The 14,678-nt window shown below is 41.8% G+C and overlaps 1 protein-coding gene across 6 annotated transcripts in view; it reads left to right on the forward strand.

The window, feature by feature from the left end:
• Positions 1-86: 86 nt before the first annotated feature.
• Positions 87-14,678, forward strand: part of LOC119383037 (palmitoyltransferase ZDHHC15B) — a 31,068-nt gene continuing 16,476 nt past the window's right edge. For 5 of the 6 annotated variants that reach the window (XR_005181601.2, XR_005181602.2, XM_037651008.2 and 2 more), the window contains exons 1-8: positions 88-355; positions 840-866; positions 993-1,087; positions 1,200-1,320; positions 4,043-4,112; positions 7,718-7,871; positions 8,936-9,065; positions 14,295-14,421. Coding sequence is in view for 3 of the 6 variants with exons in the window: in XM_037651008.2 (XP_037506936.1) it covers positions 220-355; positions 840-866; positions 993-1,087; positions 1,200-1,320; positions 4,043-4,112; positions 7,718-7,871; positions 8,936-9,065; positions 14,295-14,421 (860 nt within the window). In the remaining 3 variants the exon portion in view is untranslated. Of the gene's footprint in view, positions 356-839; positions 867-992; positions 1,088-1,199; positions 1,321-4,042; positions 4,113-7,717; positions 7,872-8,935; positions 9,066-14,294; positions 14,422-14,678 lie in introns of all 6 variants that reach the window. The other variant, XR_005181600.2, reaches the window with a different exon arrangement.

Raw genomic sequence — 14,678 nt, forward strand, 5'->3', positions numbered from 1 at the left:
TTCAGATTGTTCTTCTGTCAGTTAACGAGAAACATTAGGTTATCTCGTATTTTCTTTTCTTCAAGCCTCTCTCTCTCGTCGGCAGGGGGCTTTAAGGGGTGGACATCAACAGCAGAAAAAAAATGGCTGCTACTCTTTGACGTCAGTGCGTTTGGTACGCCTCGGCCAGGCACGCAGCGGGCATCATAGAGCTGGGGGTTCCGTTTAGGATGGGTTAAGATGCCTCCCGGATTATTCAAAATGCAAGGAACGGTGTGTTCCGTCTGTGTTCGTGTTTTCAAATGGTGCCCAGTGCTGTTCATCACGACCATAGTAGCCTGGTCCTACTACGCGTATGTCATCCAACTGTGTTTGTGTAAGCCATTTTTTTCGCTCCCATCTTCTAATCTTTGAGCGCTGGGAAGCGCCAGTGCTCTAGCCGTTACTTGATCAGTCGAGATTGGATATATTATGTGAACATAGCTTACGAGATAACCACGCACAAATGTGCATTCAACGTCTTGGCACTCTTTTTTCGTTTACTGATAAGACGTCTGTTTGCTTTCGCGGTCATGGATTTTTCATTGAGATCGAATCGGGAATGAAATATTTCGGCATTTCCGCTGTACTTGCGATTTCTTGCGTTTCCCAAGTTGTGTCGCAAAAAGGTCTAGCACGCGTTGAATCATTTCACGTACGTTTGTAGCATCCGGTATGGGCGGTGGGTCTCCTGGAAACCGAAAGAAAGATAAATGGTTAGCCCGCCTTGGGCGAAGAACGTAGCTTGCTCTCTAATAAACGTTTATTATCTCTTATTGTGGTGCAGAGTTATATGCCCTGCTTGTTTTGCCTTATTTCAGTTACCATTGAGAACGTAATCCAAAAGAGTAAGTACTTCCTATGCTTTTACACCATTACTTATTTTCACATTTCAGTTCGCCACAGAAATATGCCTTGCAGCGTTATAGCTACGAAAATTGCCGTCTGTTCACGACACTGTTTTCCATTTTCAGTATTTTACCTGATTGGATTTCATGCCTGTTTTGCCATGTTCGCTTGGTCGTACTGGCAGACCATATTCACAGAGCCAGGTACCATTCCAAAGCAAGTAAGGACGCGTTTACTCATGGTGCCAGCTTCTCTAGACACTACTCTGATCAAAATATGACTGTAACGCTCCTACAAAATGACATTGACAATGGCATATTGTTTTTGTCCAGTTCTACCTGTCACCAGCAGATGCTGAGCACCTGGAAAAGGAACTCAGCGAAGATAATCAAAGGCAAATGCTGGAAAGGCTTGCCAAAAACCTTCCCGTCTCATGTCGCACCATGAATGGGAGTAAGTTTGATTTTCTCATAATTTACATGCCTGAATTGCAATATCATTATTAGGCATGCCATAGCAAGGTATATACGTTGGACTAAACTGGACACGTGGGGTACTTTAATGCGCGGCCAAATCTAAAGAAACAGGTGTTTTGCACTTCATCTCCATTGGTATGAGGCCACAGTGGCCGGGAATCGAACCCGCTCCCTTTGTGCTCAGCAGCACAACACATTAGCCGCTAAGCCAGCATGGAAGTAGGCTACACAGCCCTGTCATGATCCGCTGCTGTTGCCGCCATTATTTTAAACTTTTTCTGGTTCGTGTAGGAATTCACAAAGAGTTTTATAAACACATTTTAAATACAGGACCCAAAGAAAAAAAGTAGAATGTGACACGTTGTTTACTTTTTTTTTTGCCACACCTGCTGCTATGAATCATTGGTGGTAAAAACATTCCTGAACTAAGTTAACAAAGTTGGAGCCAGAGATGGACAAGAAGTATTTATTGCATATGGTTAATACTTTTAGCCTTTCCGTAGTAAGCTTGATGTGTGTCACAAGTTCAGGGATTGTAAACATTACATCTGTGATGATCAATAACGTTTTATAACAGAAAGGCATGTACTTGAAATTTGCTCTAAATTAATTTGAAAGTTACGATTTATCTTTCAATGCATTGTTGTCTGTGTTTTGTGTATGTCTGTATGTGCATCCATATATAGATTAGCAACTTTGCAGAGTATTTACCAAGGCCTCGTTATTTTACTGTTGCAAGTGATATTCGTTTGGCAGCACTTTTATGCTTCATAAAATAATTAATTATACTCAGTGTCAAAATTACTTCATACGCTTTTATTCTACAGAATGTGCATTCAAGTATATTACAGAATGCAGTGAAAAAGAAATAAGCTTATTTTAGCAGCTCCTGTCTTTCACTTCGAAACTAAATCAATAGCTTTCCTTGGCATCAACATGTGGTTTACTTGGTGTAAAGCCCATATTGCATATGTGTAACTCTCTTGACGAAATGCTGTATACAAGTATGCCTTTCACGTCATCAAAGTAACTGAAAAGAAATCTTCAAGCTCATGATAAATAAAAGTTGAAATAATGTATATGAAAACAATGAATTTAGCACCATGATTAGTTATTGGGAGAATAACTCAGGTATACTAGTTTCCTAGCAAACTGTAAACTTCTAAAAGAGCTGGCATGCATTTCATTAGGGCATATAAAAATACATTCGATGTATATTTAAGTCTGTGACAGACACAACACATTGTATTGGTAATCTTTCTTCTCTGTATACTCATAAGGGTATTAATGACGAAGTACACACATGCGCACTATCATTGAACATTTTTTTTCTGTGCATCTCCAGTAACATTTATTGCAGGCATTGTAAGTCATAAATTGCCACCTGTGGTAGCTACATCCATTTTGCTTAATGTGAAAATTGTTTTGTATGCTTGTCCTGAAGATATATTGCACACATTTATGCATTTACGAGTCAACAGAGTAAATGCAAGACATTCTAAGCATACTCTGCTCAACTGAACAAGTAACATGACCATGGGCTTGTGTGACGAGGCCACAGATAAGTGATAAAGTCAACATTTGTCAAATGCTGCTCTAATTGCATTCCTGTACATGCCTTTGTGCCTACTCGTATACACACACACACAGACGATTTATCCCACTTACTAGCATGGCACTCAGTTTTAGCTTATGCCATAATTTCGTGAAAACTACTTTCAAATTAATGGCATGATAAAAAAAAACGAATAAGAGGAAAAATATCCAGGATGGAATGAGGTTCGAACCTGGGCCCTCTGCGTGGGAGCCCGGTATTCTACCTCAGAGCCATGCCGGTGCTTGAAACTGCTTTGCAAAATGACCCTATACAGGCTTCATTTCGGGAAGGAACCACAAAAAAACAAGATTTGTCTGTCATGAAGGGCATTAGTGAAGAGCTCGCCGGGATTCTCAGAAAAGAGGGGGTCACGGTGATGCACAAGCCAGCGTCGACGCTCACCCACCTGCTACCGCGGCCAAAGGATCGACCCCCGAGGGAACACCACCAGGGCGTAGTTTACAAGGTGCCGTGTTCACAATGCCCAGCTAGCTACATAGGCGAGAGCCAGTGCTTCCCAGAAAGAATGCGCCAACATAAGAACGACGTCAGGAAGATGGAAATGCAACGCAGCGCTCTTGCAGAGCACTGTGAAAAGCACGACCATAAGATCGACTTCGACGGCGCTTCTGTTCTGGAAACGGAAAGGAATCTGGGAACGAGGCTCTTGCTCGAGTTGTGGCACATTCAAAACACGCCGGCAAATGTGAACCGGTCCCTGGGAACAATGCCCTCGGTTTACGTTCACGGCCTCCGAAACGTGAGGGAAAGGGAAATCCGGAGCCGCGGTGGAACAAGTCGGGGAGAAGCTTCCATGACCAAACCAGTCACACCCTGAGGAAGGGGCCGAATCGGTCCCGAAACGTCGGGCTCTCTTAAACTTGGCTGGAGCCATATTAACCTCCTAAATATTCCACCCAGTCAGACAGATTTCTGTCGAAATGTTTACATTTAAGGGCTGGATAAGCATATTATCCCAGCTTTTTCTTCTTTTTTTTTTTCATTTCAGTTGCCTGAATAGTACGTATCACCTGTTTCGGGAGCTCATTTTTTGGGAATTGTTATCAAGTGTCGTTTATTTTTTTTTTCTCTTTAATTGTAGTGGTGAGATATTGTGAGAAGTGCCACCTCATCAAGCCTGACAGAGCACACCACTGTTCAGTATGTGGGAGGTGAGTTTCTGGCTAAAGCAGGAACTTGTAGTACTGTGTAGTTTGTGGGATCTCCTACTTGGCTATGTTGCACTATAGTTTCAAATGAATACTCTTGATAGTGTCTTTTCATATGCACTGACATACTTTAATCGCTGCGTGTGCTGCAGTTAGTCTTGGCTTCTATCTTTCTTTGCATAGTAACTTAATGTACAGTACTCGTGGCTTGAAATGCGAAAATTTATGGCTAGTTAGTGCACGTAATTTTGTTTCCAACATCCTAAGTTCATGTCATATTGACGCAATTTTGACCTAGAACACTTACATTAGAGCCAACATTACCTTTAGCAGCCATATTCAGACACATGATGTGCTTATCTCGAGAAATCGGTCAGCAGTTGTTATACAAAAAAAAAAAATTGGATGTCGCGTTTCAATCCGTGAGGATTGTACATCTGGCAGGTGGAACATGAAGGCTTTTAAAGAAATTCAATTTTTTTGCGGTCCGGACGTGCATTGTGAAAAGCACATGCCAAGTGTTGTCACACACAAACACAGATTTCATTCATGAAAAGTGGGAGTGCGTGCATTGATCGTCTGGAAACTCCTTTTGTGGATGCCATGCATCACTCATTAATCTTCGAAGCAAGTGTTTATCACCGTACATCATTTTCATTCTTTTGGTTCTTGTTGCATTTAATATTAATCCGAAAAGCCCTTAACCTTATAAAGTTGCACTGTGTATTCTCTGTAAACAAATTAAACGTGTCATTCCTAAAATTGGTTTTATAAGATACATTTTAGGATTTAAGGGTATGTCACCACCTTTGAAAATGCATTTTTTTTCCAAAAAAACAGATTTTTTAATTTTTAGATTCCAAGAATCCCCAAACATTCAAAAAAATTTGCCAAAAGAATTATGTTTCTATCTTATTTAGTTCCGAAGTTATAGCCAATTTTCGAACATGTGGTGAACAGTTGCCAAACCGAAACTAGTGTTGTGTGGTCACAGAAACTGATAAGTTAGCGAGCATCATGTAATTTTTCTGTTATGTTTTGGTTTGTTAAGTATAAACTTACTTAAAGACACCTTTGTAAGCCTTTGTTTTTTCAAACATTGCTTTAAATATCCCTAAGGGGGACGCGTGAAACTAGGAGTGTCTGTTGTTTACTTTGCGCGCGCTTCATGCTACTGCTGTTATTGCTTCGTAGTTTTGTCATTTTTATGATGGTAATAGAAGCGTAGCAGCTATTTTGAGAGAAGCAGGCATCGAACCTGGCCACCACACTATCGTAGCACGCTACAATAGGTACCAATACCGCGTAAGGGAAGCCCAGCATCAGTCGACTGGCGAAGCAAAACAACACTGGATGAAAAGACGGGCAGCAACAAAAGCCAATAAAGAGCGCATGGCATCTAAAGAGGGCCTTAGCTATGAGCCTGGTGAATTTGAACTGTTTAGGGCAACGTCATCCTGTTTGTACAAGTGTTGGAAAACATTAAACTCGTTTTTCTCAAAACTTAATTTTTTGCACTTTTTTGTTGCATAAACAGTTGTAATATAGTAAACTAGAACCAACTTCCTAGTGGCGCGAACAGGAGGGTTCAGGCGTTCCTCTTGGCGAAGAAAAATCCAGGTGGCGCCAGGGCAACTTGTTCTAGTCGCACCGCCTCTTCTGCTGTAGGCGCTTGCGCCCGTTTCTTGTGTGCATTTCTCCGTGTTCCATGTCGTTGTAGCAGTGCTGTGCATTAATAGACAGTCTTAGTTGAGCACCCATTACATATATGTGGACGCAGCCTGTCATTGGGAATGGCTGGCAGGCTGCGTCCGCGGAGCTGCTGCGGATGGCCAAACAAAACTGTCTAACCCGTTTAACAGAGAACGTTATGCCGTTCGCTTCGACTAACTTCTAAGGAATATTGTACTCAGCTGTTTCAGGAGGCTGAAACAACGTATACATGTAATTGTACCCACGATTGAGAATAATTTCATTCTAATTTTAAGCAACTCACACGCAGCGAGTGCGTGAGATCGAAATGTGGACACTACGCTGGGGGTGATAATTTTCGTCTTTATTATTTGCAAGTCAACAAATTAGAAGAAAGAAAATTTAAACCGCTTGTTTCCTCAGCCGCAGCCGTTTTCTTGGAAAGCATTGCTGTAACTAGCGTAAACGAAAACAAAGCGGTGGTTTTAGTCAACGTGATTCTCTCAGTTCACTGTCTCTGGGGGCAGCGAGTAAAGACACCTTAGGAGCATCAGGGAAACCACTTCTGCATCCCAGAACGAAACGGCGAGAATCCGTCTTCCTCTTCTGCATTGTGCGCCTTATGTCTACATAGCAGCAACTTCACAAATGGACACACGCGAGATGATTTTCTAAGCAGTTTCTTGAGGAACCACGCCGAAATACGCTAGTGAACATCTGGAAAGCCTTTACAACTACACGATGTCACGGCAGCGGGCACATTAAGGTGCCTTGATGCGCGCTTTCTCCGCTTTCGGGTGAGGACGTACAACTGCGGCGTACAACTGAAACCATATTTCAGACACCAGTGATACACCAGCTCACGGCGTCTCACAGTTCTTGCAACGGCGGCGCCGAGCAGTGCTGTCAGCACCAGATGCTTGTCAAAAAAATAATAATAATAATAACTGCGGGGTGGCAACAAAAAGAGCAACATATAGTGAGTCCACTATAGGCGAACGCATCGGAGTGCTAGAAAAAAGTGCAGCCGCGATCCTTGCGGCAAGGAGACGCGTTCGGTTTCAGCCGCTGCATTGCCGGACTCCTCCGTTCGCACCACTAGGATATATGTTCTAGTTCACTATAGGTTGTAACTTTATAAGGAATAAATCTTTTCCAATGAAACTTTGTATACTCATTCCTTTATTACTGACCTGTGCAATGAACTAGAATCAATAAAAACTATTGGTAAGTTTTTATGCAAAAATGCTTTATTTCAGGCATTGCAGAAAAAGATAACCAATTTTTCTGCTTTCGTTGGTATTTTTACTATAACTTGGTTCCCAATCATCAAATGGCAAACATCCTAGTTCATCGCACAGAGTGTTAAGTTGGCTAGCTTTGTGCCAAAAAGTTTATAATTCCGGTGCTCCATTCTCAAGTTATGACTGTTTGCGTAAAGGCTGAGTTTGCGCAATGTTTTGTCAATAACAAATCCCATTCTGATTTTTTTCACTCTTTTCTGCATATGAACATCATTTAAAACAATCCTTTATAAGCCCATTTTAAAATAAAATTCTAAAGGCCAAAATTTAAAAAAGTTTACAAGAGGGTGGTGACATACCTTAATGTGCTGCACCGAGGTAGCTGCAACAAGAGATTATCTGTTATGGGACCCTTGTGCTAATAAATGGATTTGTTCATTGGGTAATTACTTGCGGCTTCATTTGACCGGTTTCCTAGAGACTCAAGGCATGACTTCATAAACATAGGTCAGGGAGAAAGCAGGGTAAATTGCACCTGGTAGGCTGACCATGTCCATCCTTGTCAAATTGATATTTCACACATTCTTATAACTTATATCATGCATGTTGATGCACCTATGTTGTTCTCGTACATTAACAAAGCTCTCATGTGTCGGAGTGTCTCCTTGCCAGGTGTATACTGAAAATGGACCATCATTGCCCTTGGGTGAACAACTGTGTGTCTTTCACAAACTACAAGTACTTCATTCTCTTCTTGGCCTACTCCTTAATCTACTGCCTTTTCGTGGCTGCTACGACACTGCAGTTCTTCATAAAGTTCTGGACGGTGCGTTAGTTTGCCCTTTTTGTTTGCTAGCAAACGTTTCACTTTGTGCACTGTACCTATATGTGATATTTTACCGCCACCATTTACTTACTAGTCAGTTAAGAAGATTGGTATCCAACTGCAATTTTGACCATGGATATCAAAATTTTGTACTGCAGAATTCTCTCACGTCAGTGTAGACGGTGCTTTAAGCATTTACTAACAACATTTCAACCAGTCAGCTACAAAAGTTATCCTTAAAATCACTGTGCGTTGCATACAAGAAAACTAAAAATTGTAAGAGAATTAAAAGCATCTTTGACGATGTAAGCTCATTATACACGAGAAACTGACTGATGAACCCAGCCTTTCCTGGACATGAGAAAGGTGAACATTGTTGCTTAGTTACGTCTATATATTTGTAAAATTTGTTAACCTGGAAGTAAATGAATTGTAGATATTTTTACTATTGTGTTACTAATTTGTATTCAATAAATTTAAATGAAAAGCTTCATTGGAAATAGAAGTCAAAGGGAGGGGAGTGTCTAATTTAAAACTGCTTAGAACTGGTACCATCGTAGTTGCATATGAGGATCGTGTCCTTTGTCTTCTGGTGTCTGACATAGCAAAGTTAGAGGGATAACGGAGAGAAGCCGTTTTCACTGTAGCACTCTTCATGCCTGATTGTTCTTTCACACCAGGAGGCTGCTTCTGTGCAGTCTCCTTATGAGAAAAACCATTTGATTTGCTGTTTTTCCCTCTAAAATATCGAAAACAATTTTATAGCTTATTTGTTGGTCTATGCTTCAAGTGTGATGCATAAGCGGTTTACAACTTCATTAATCAGTGCAACAGCAAATATACAATAAACATGCAAGTCTATCACTCAATCATTGAACCAGTACAAGCTTTTATTGCAAGTCACATTGCTTCAAGCTCTGTATGCCTTATTTCCGTTGCTAATTGTACTTCACGGCATGCCAGTCAATAGACCAGTTTAAGGAGGTTGTGTGACGTCATATTTTTCTATATTTTTGGGCCAATGCTTTTCTAAATGTCTTCTGCACTTTCTGTATCTCTTTCAGAATGACCTTGAAGGCTGGGGACGTTTCCACATTTTGTTTTTGTTTTTCGTTGCTTTCATGTTTGCCATCAGCTTGGTCTCACTGTTTGGCTATCACTGCTTCCTCGTCATGGTGAACCGCTCTACACTCGGTGAGTTGGCCTTTCTTGCATTGAAAATAAGTGAAGGGTTAAATCAGTATCTTGCTTTCTTTTTTTTCTTCGTCCAAAGGTGCTTTGTGCATTTGTAGATTTCTTCATATTTTTATATATATAATAGAGCATTTAAGGTAGTTACAGGTGGGCTTACCATTTGAGATTGTATCAAATAATGTATTGATTTGCTGTGAAATGGCTTCAACGTTTATTGATTGCAAGCATATGTGAAGGTTTTGTAATGGTTCTGTTTCATGGGAAACCAGTACTGATGGTTTTGAAAGAGTTCAGGTTGCTATGAAAAATTGTGTCATTTGACATTTCTGCATATTTAGACGTGTCGATATATGTATGTAACATATATATATGTACATATATATATGTACATATATATATATATATATATATGTATATATATGTATATGTACATAACATATATGTATGTATTAAGTATAGACCGCTTATAACGTAAGTCACCGGAGTCGCGAACATCCGCACTATAAGCGGTACCGCACTATAACCAAAACAACCTTCTTCAAAGGCTGCACTTGTGCAAAACGTGTTGAGCATGTAGCCTCGCGTGTCCGATAATCGACATATGCGATTTGGGGCGCTTACAACCACTTAAATCTCCGAATGTTCAAAAATTAACCGCCAAAGACCCGCATTGCAAACGAAATGAACACGGGGGAAAAAAGCAAACAAAACAAAGTGCCATCGCGGAAATTTGCCGACTACCTCGAGGTATGCGCATTACACAGAAACCATGTCGAATCGCGACCGAAATTTCACGTGCTGAGCGGTACCGATCGTTCGATTTCACGGGCGCGCACGCGATGTCCAAGACATTGCAATCGAATCCGGAACCACCATTCGAGAGTTGCATGTGCCAACCATGCCCTCGTTTTCATTAACGATATGATTCCCTTCCCTTCAAGTGCAGCCATCGCAAAAAGTTTCGTTGATTCCGCACCAAACTGCAACTTTTATCGCCCGCGACCGCTACCGAAAAGCAACCAACGCTGATTAGGCCTAGCCTGCGGTTCAGCATGTTATCGCGGGAAGTTTGTCCAAGACAAGAAGAAGATCGGAGGTCGAAAAGATCGCACTCGAGCACTAACCCAAGAACAGTGCGCGTGATACGAAGTTTGTGTTCGCGGCCGGGAGATCAACGGCGACAAAAGCCCGCCAAGCTCGTTTAAGTCCGCGCACTGGCAGAAAAGGTGAAAGCCCGCGTCATGAAGCCGCAAAACTTTTCAATTTGCGGACGAGGTAGCAAACGCGATATCTGTAGCAAGTGTGATAACGACGACGCTTTTCCCGACAGGAAACTTGCTTTAATGCGCGCTTGATGAGGACGCGATCGTACGTTCCACGCGGAACGCGCTGCCGGCAAGCGGCCGCGGAGCCTTGCCGCCGCCGGTGCAAAGGCTACTCCGTCGCCTAGGCAACCACCATCCTTCCCCACTCGGCGAGCCCGCACAGCGCTGCCGCGGTCTTTTTCCTCCCTCCGCCCCTCGTTCGTTCACTGTGCGTGCCCTCGCCCTTTGTAATGACCTCGTCGCTCCCTCCCCAGCGGCGTACCTCCTTTGAGAACCGCACTCGCTACCGCGTTTGTCGGAAATATTTTCCCGCAACCGCATTATAAACGGTATTTCATCTTGGGGGACTGCACAATAAGCGGTATGCGTATACATGCGGTTCTATGGGAGGGTAAACGGGAGTAAAAAAAGACCGCATTATAACCGGTCCTGCACTATATGCGGTTACGTTATAAGTGGTCTGCACTGGTTGAAGTGGGGTTTTTTTTTGGTGTCCTGTACTCTGGAGTCTGCATTAGGTCTCACATCTTTAGTTGGCGATGTATTTGCCCTTAAAGGGGCCCTCCAACACTTTTGAAGCACCTATTTTTTGTTTGTGTTTTGTGTAGACTGATGACTGGGGATAATTTTATCATAGGTCTAAGCACCGATATCAAATTATTTAGTATTTTAATAATGCAATAAAGTCACCACATCGCTGCCGACCGCATCGGCGCATAGTGACGCTCGCCAGTACTATGTGGGCGGAAATGACGAAGATTGGTGCAGCCTATCAGAGGACGAATGTAACGTTAGAAGCAATCGTGGCGTAGCATCAAAATTTGGATTATTACTGAGCTTAATTTTTCTTTTCCGAGTTTTCATTGGTCGTCAAACAGACGCCATTGCAAAAACGAAGATCACCACAGCCACCACTACAAAGCGGCTTCAATCTCGCCTCTGTATCCAGCCAGCTGCATCACCGTCCGTGGGTCGGCTTCCAGGCAGCAACGGCGATGCCGTACGGTTGTCGTCAACACCTCTCGCTGGTGTCGAATGCGAGTCCGAGGAGTTTGATTGCTGCCTTGGAGTGTCGTTGCAAGGAACGACGTGTAAAGCCTCGCTTCGAAACAAAAGCGCCTTTTTTTATCACCTTTTTCACGGCGCCCCCGTGCATGCGCTCTCCCCTAGCGGAAAAGTCGCGAAACGTCTCATCATCTCGGAGGCTTTGCTTCTGGCAATACCGGTTGTCCCGGCCCCTACCAAAACCCTACCAAAACAGCAGAGGGCAGCACAGGAAAATGAAAGAGGCGGATTCAGTCAAGTCTGGGAAGCTCATTTCTACCAGCCTCACCCAGCTGTTCGACCGCGTAAACAAAACGGCGAGGTCAGGCACCACACTGCTTGTTGCTGTAGCAACAGCGTCATCAATACATTCGACTGAACAGGCAACAATGGTGTGCGAGCTTCCCCTACGTAAGAGCTTTCAACCCATTTGATTGGAGCTCCATCCGACGTCACAGCAGAGAGTGAAATGTGGTCACGTGACCCCGCGAAAAATTGAGTTGAGGGTAGGCATTTTTTTTTCTTGTATTTTGAATTTTCTAAATTGAATACACCGTTATACACAATAAACTGCTAAGTAAAATTGACGCTATTTTAAACAACCCTCGATTAACCAACTGGATAGCTAGCTTTCTTAAATGTCGATCTCAGTATGTGTCATTTAACTCCACTTCGTCCTCAACTGCCAATGTGACTTCTGGTGTTCCACAGGGCTCCGTTCTAGGACTTTTATTATTTTTAATATTTATAAATGACCTTCCTAGCAATATGAAGTCAAAGGTCCGTCTTTATGCCGACGACTGCGTCCTATATCGAGTAATTTCTTCTCCTAATGATCATACCTTACTTCAGGATTCTTTCACGAGCTTTTGCACATGGTGCAGGCATTGGCAGATGCGCATTAACTTTCAAAAAACGGTAGTAGTATCATTCACAAACAGTCACTTTCCGTTGCAGCATGTGTACACTTCCGACAACACAGTAATCCCCCGGGCACAAGAGTACAAATACCTTGGGGTTATCTTATCATACAACTTGCAGTGGTTGCAGCATATTGACTACATTACATCCAAAGCACTGAAAAAATTAGGTTACCTGCGTCGTACGTCATCTAAATCTCCGAAATGCAGTTACTGTTATATAAAACGCTTATACGCCCTATACTAGAGTATGCTTCATGTGTCTGGAACCCGTACAAAACAAGCGACGTCACCAAAATTGAATCTGTACAAAGGAAGGCAGTTCGTTTCATTTGCAATCGCTATGATCGTAATTTGTCACCTTCATCAGCAATGAATTCCTTGAAACTCCCTCTCCTATGCACGAGACGGGATACCGATTCCTTGAAGCTATTGCACTCATTTCATCACTCATCTTGTCGACTATCTTCCGACGATTACATCTGCTATGCTAATACTCTTTCAACTAGACGTTACCACAGCCTCAACCTAAAGCCTTTCTTTACGCACACGAACATTTTTAAGAATAGTTATTTTCCTAGAGTTATTGAAAGATGGAATGAATTACCTGGTTGTACTCGTGAATTGTCGTTGTCGGATTTTGTAGACGCACTGTTATGATAAATCGTTTGGTTTTTGTTTTTTCAACCTTGTTAACAATGTATTTGTGTATGAAAATGTATGCCACTCCTGCAATAGCCCTGCATAGGGCTGCAGTATTTGAAAATAAATAAATAAATAAATAACTTTGTACAGCGTGCCGCTATCGCTGCCGTTCTTGCTGCTCTAGTTTGTCCGTACTTCAGTGTTAGAGGGCCCCTTTAACCCTTTCAGAAGCCACCTGTGAGGAACTGTCTGTTAATGCATCAAATCGATACAATGTTATTTCAAGGCACTCAATATTATCTTGCAACAAAAATAATGTCATAATGCGTTAATTTGTGTGTTACAGTAATTATTTCCACTTATATTGTAGTTAAATATCTATTTATTCTGAAGTCATTCATGCCTTGTTTTTGCATAAATAGAATCAAATCTCAGGCGAGAATTATAGTGCAAATTTGTTTTCAGTTATGTCAATCTTGAGCAAAAAAAAGTTATACTTTTGATGTGGCTCGCGGGAAACGGCTTGTCGAACGTGGCAGTGCCTTCGGCAAAGTAGTCGTATGCAACAGTACACTGCAAAATAAACTTAAATGAAGGCAAATTTATTATGCAGGAGGTTCAGTTCATTCAGAGCTCAATGTATCTGGCTATTTCTTAGGCACTAGTTGATTCAGCTAACAAAAACAAGTGGTGTACACAATTGTGTACATATTGTGTCAAAGGGTTAACTTCTAGTTCGCTACTATCATCACATCCACACTTGTCAATGCGTAGAAAAAAGAAAATAACAAGGTACAAAAATATAGAGAAAACAAAAACGCCTTTTGCCGCTCAGATACAGGCCGTTACTTTTCGAACCTATCATGCTGAACTTATGAAACAATGCAGCAAGTGTTAATTTCGAAAGTCATCAAAGGGAGCAAACACTACAATTTCTTGCCAACTCACTCTCTCTCTTATTTTTGTTTTCATTACAGTTCACGCAGTATCTTTTATAATTTTCTAGGTACATTTGCCATCCATGTCTTTCATGTCATTGTGCAGTGACCTTCTTATGCAACAAATGTACAAAAGCAGGTCTCTATTGTTTTTTTGTGTCACTTGTGCACATGTCAGTGACAAGGACTACAAGCATGTGACTGTGTGAAACAAAATATGCTTATTTTAAATCCTAATGCAAGAGTACTACTGTATTGGACTACTGATAAATTTTAATAAAACTTCATCCCGCATTTTATAAATGTGTATGAATTTGAAATGTAATTTTTATGAATTTCGCTTTGTTTGAATTGCAGAGGCATTCCGGCCACCAATATTTCGCACTGGGCCAGACAAGCACGGCTTCAGTCTTGGCCACCAGGCCAATGTGGCCGAGGTATTTGGTGACAACCGTCGTCTCTGGCTTCTACCAGTTTTCACGAGGTGCCTTCCTGCTCAGTATCTTGCTGCCATTGTTTTTCAGAAACCCGGTAGCATGCTTATGATTAGCGCAGACACTGAAGAAATGTTTCAAGTTAAATTGCTTATTTATAGTGGAAATTATTTTTTGCATGCATTTACCCATTTTTTTTTTTGCTTCAGAGTTAATGTCCGTTTTACTGAAAAGTGACAGGATTGATGCTCCTGAGATTAGTTTGCTCTGGAAGTTTCTTGTGTATACAGAGTGACTGAAATGTTGC

Source organism: Rhipicephalus sanguineus, chromosome 2 (genome assembly GCF_013339695.2).
Source record: "Rhipicephalus sanguineus isolate Rsan-2018 chromosome 2, BIME_Rsan_1.4, whole genome shotgun sequence".
Lineage (NCBI taxonomy): Eukaryota > Metazoa > Arthropoda > Arachnida > Ixodida > Ixodidae > Rhipicephalus > Rhipicephalus sanguineus.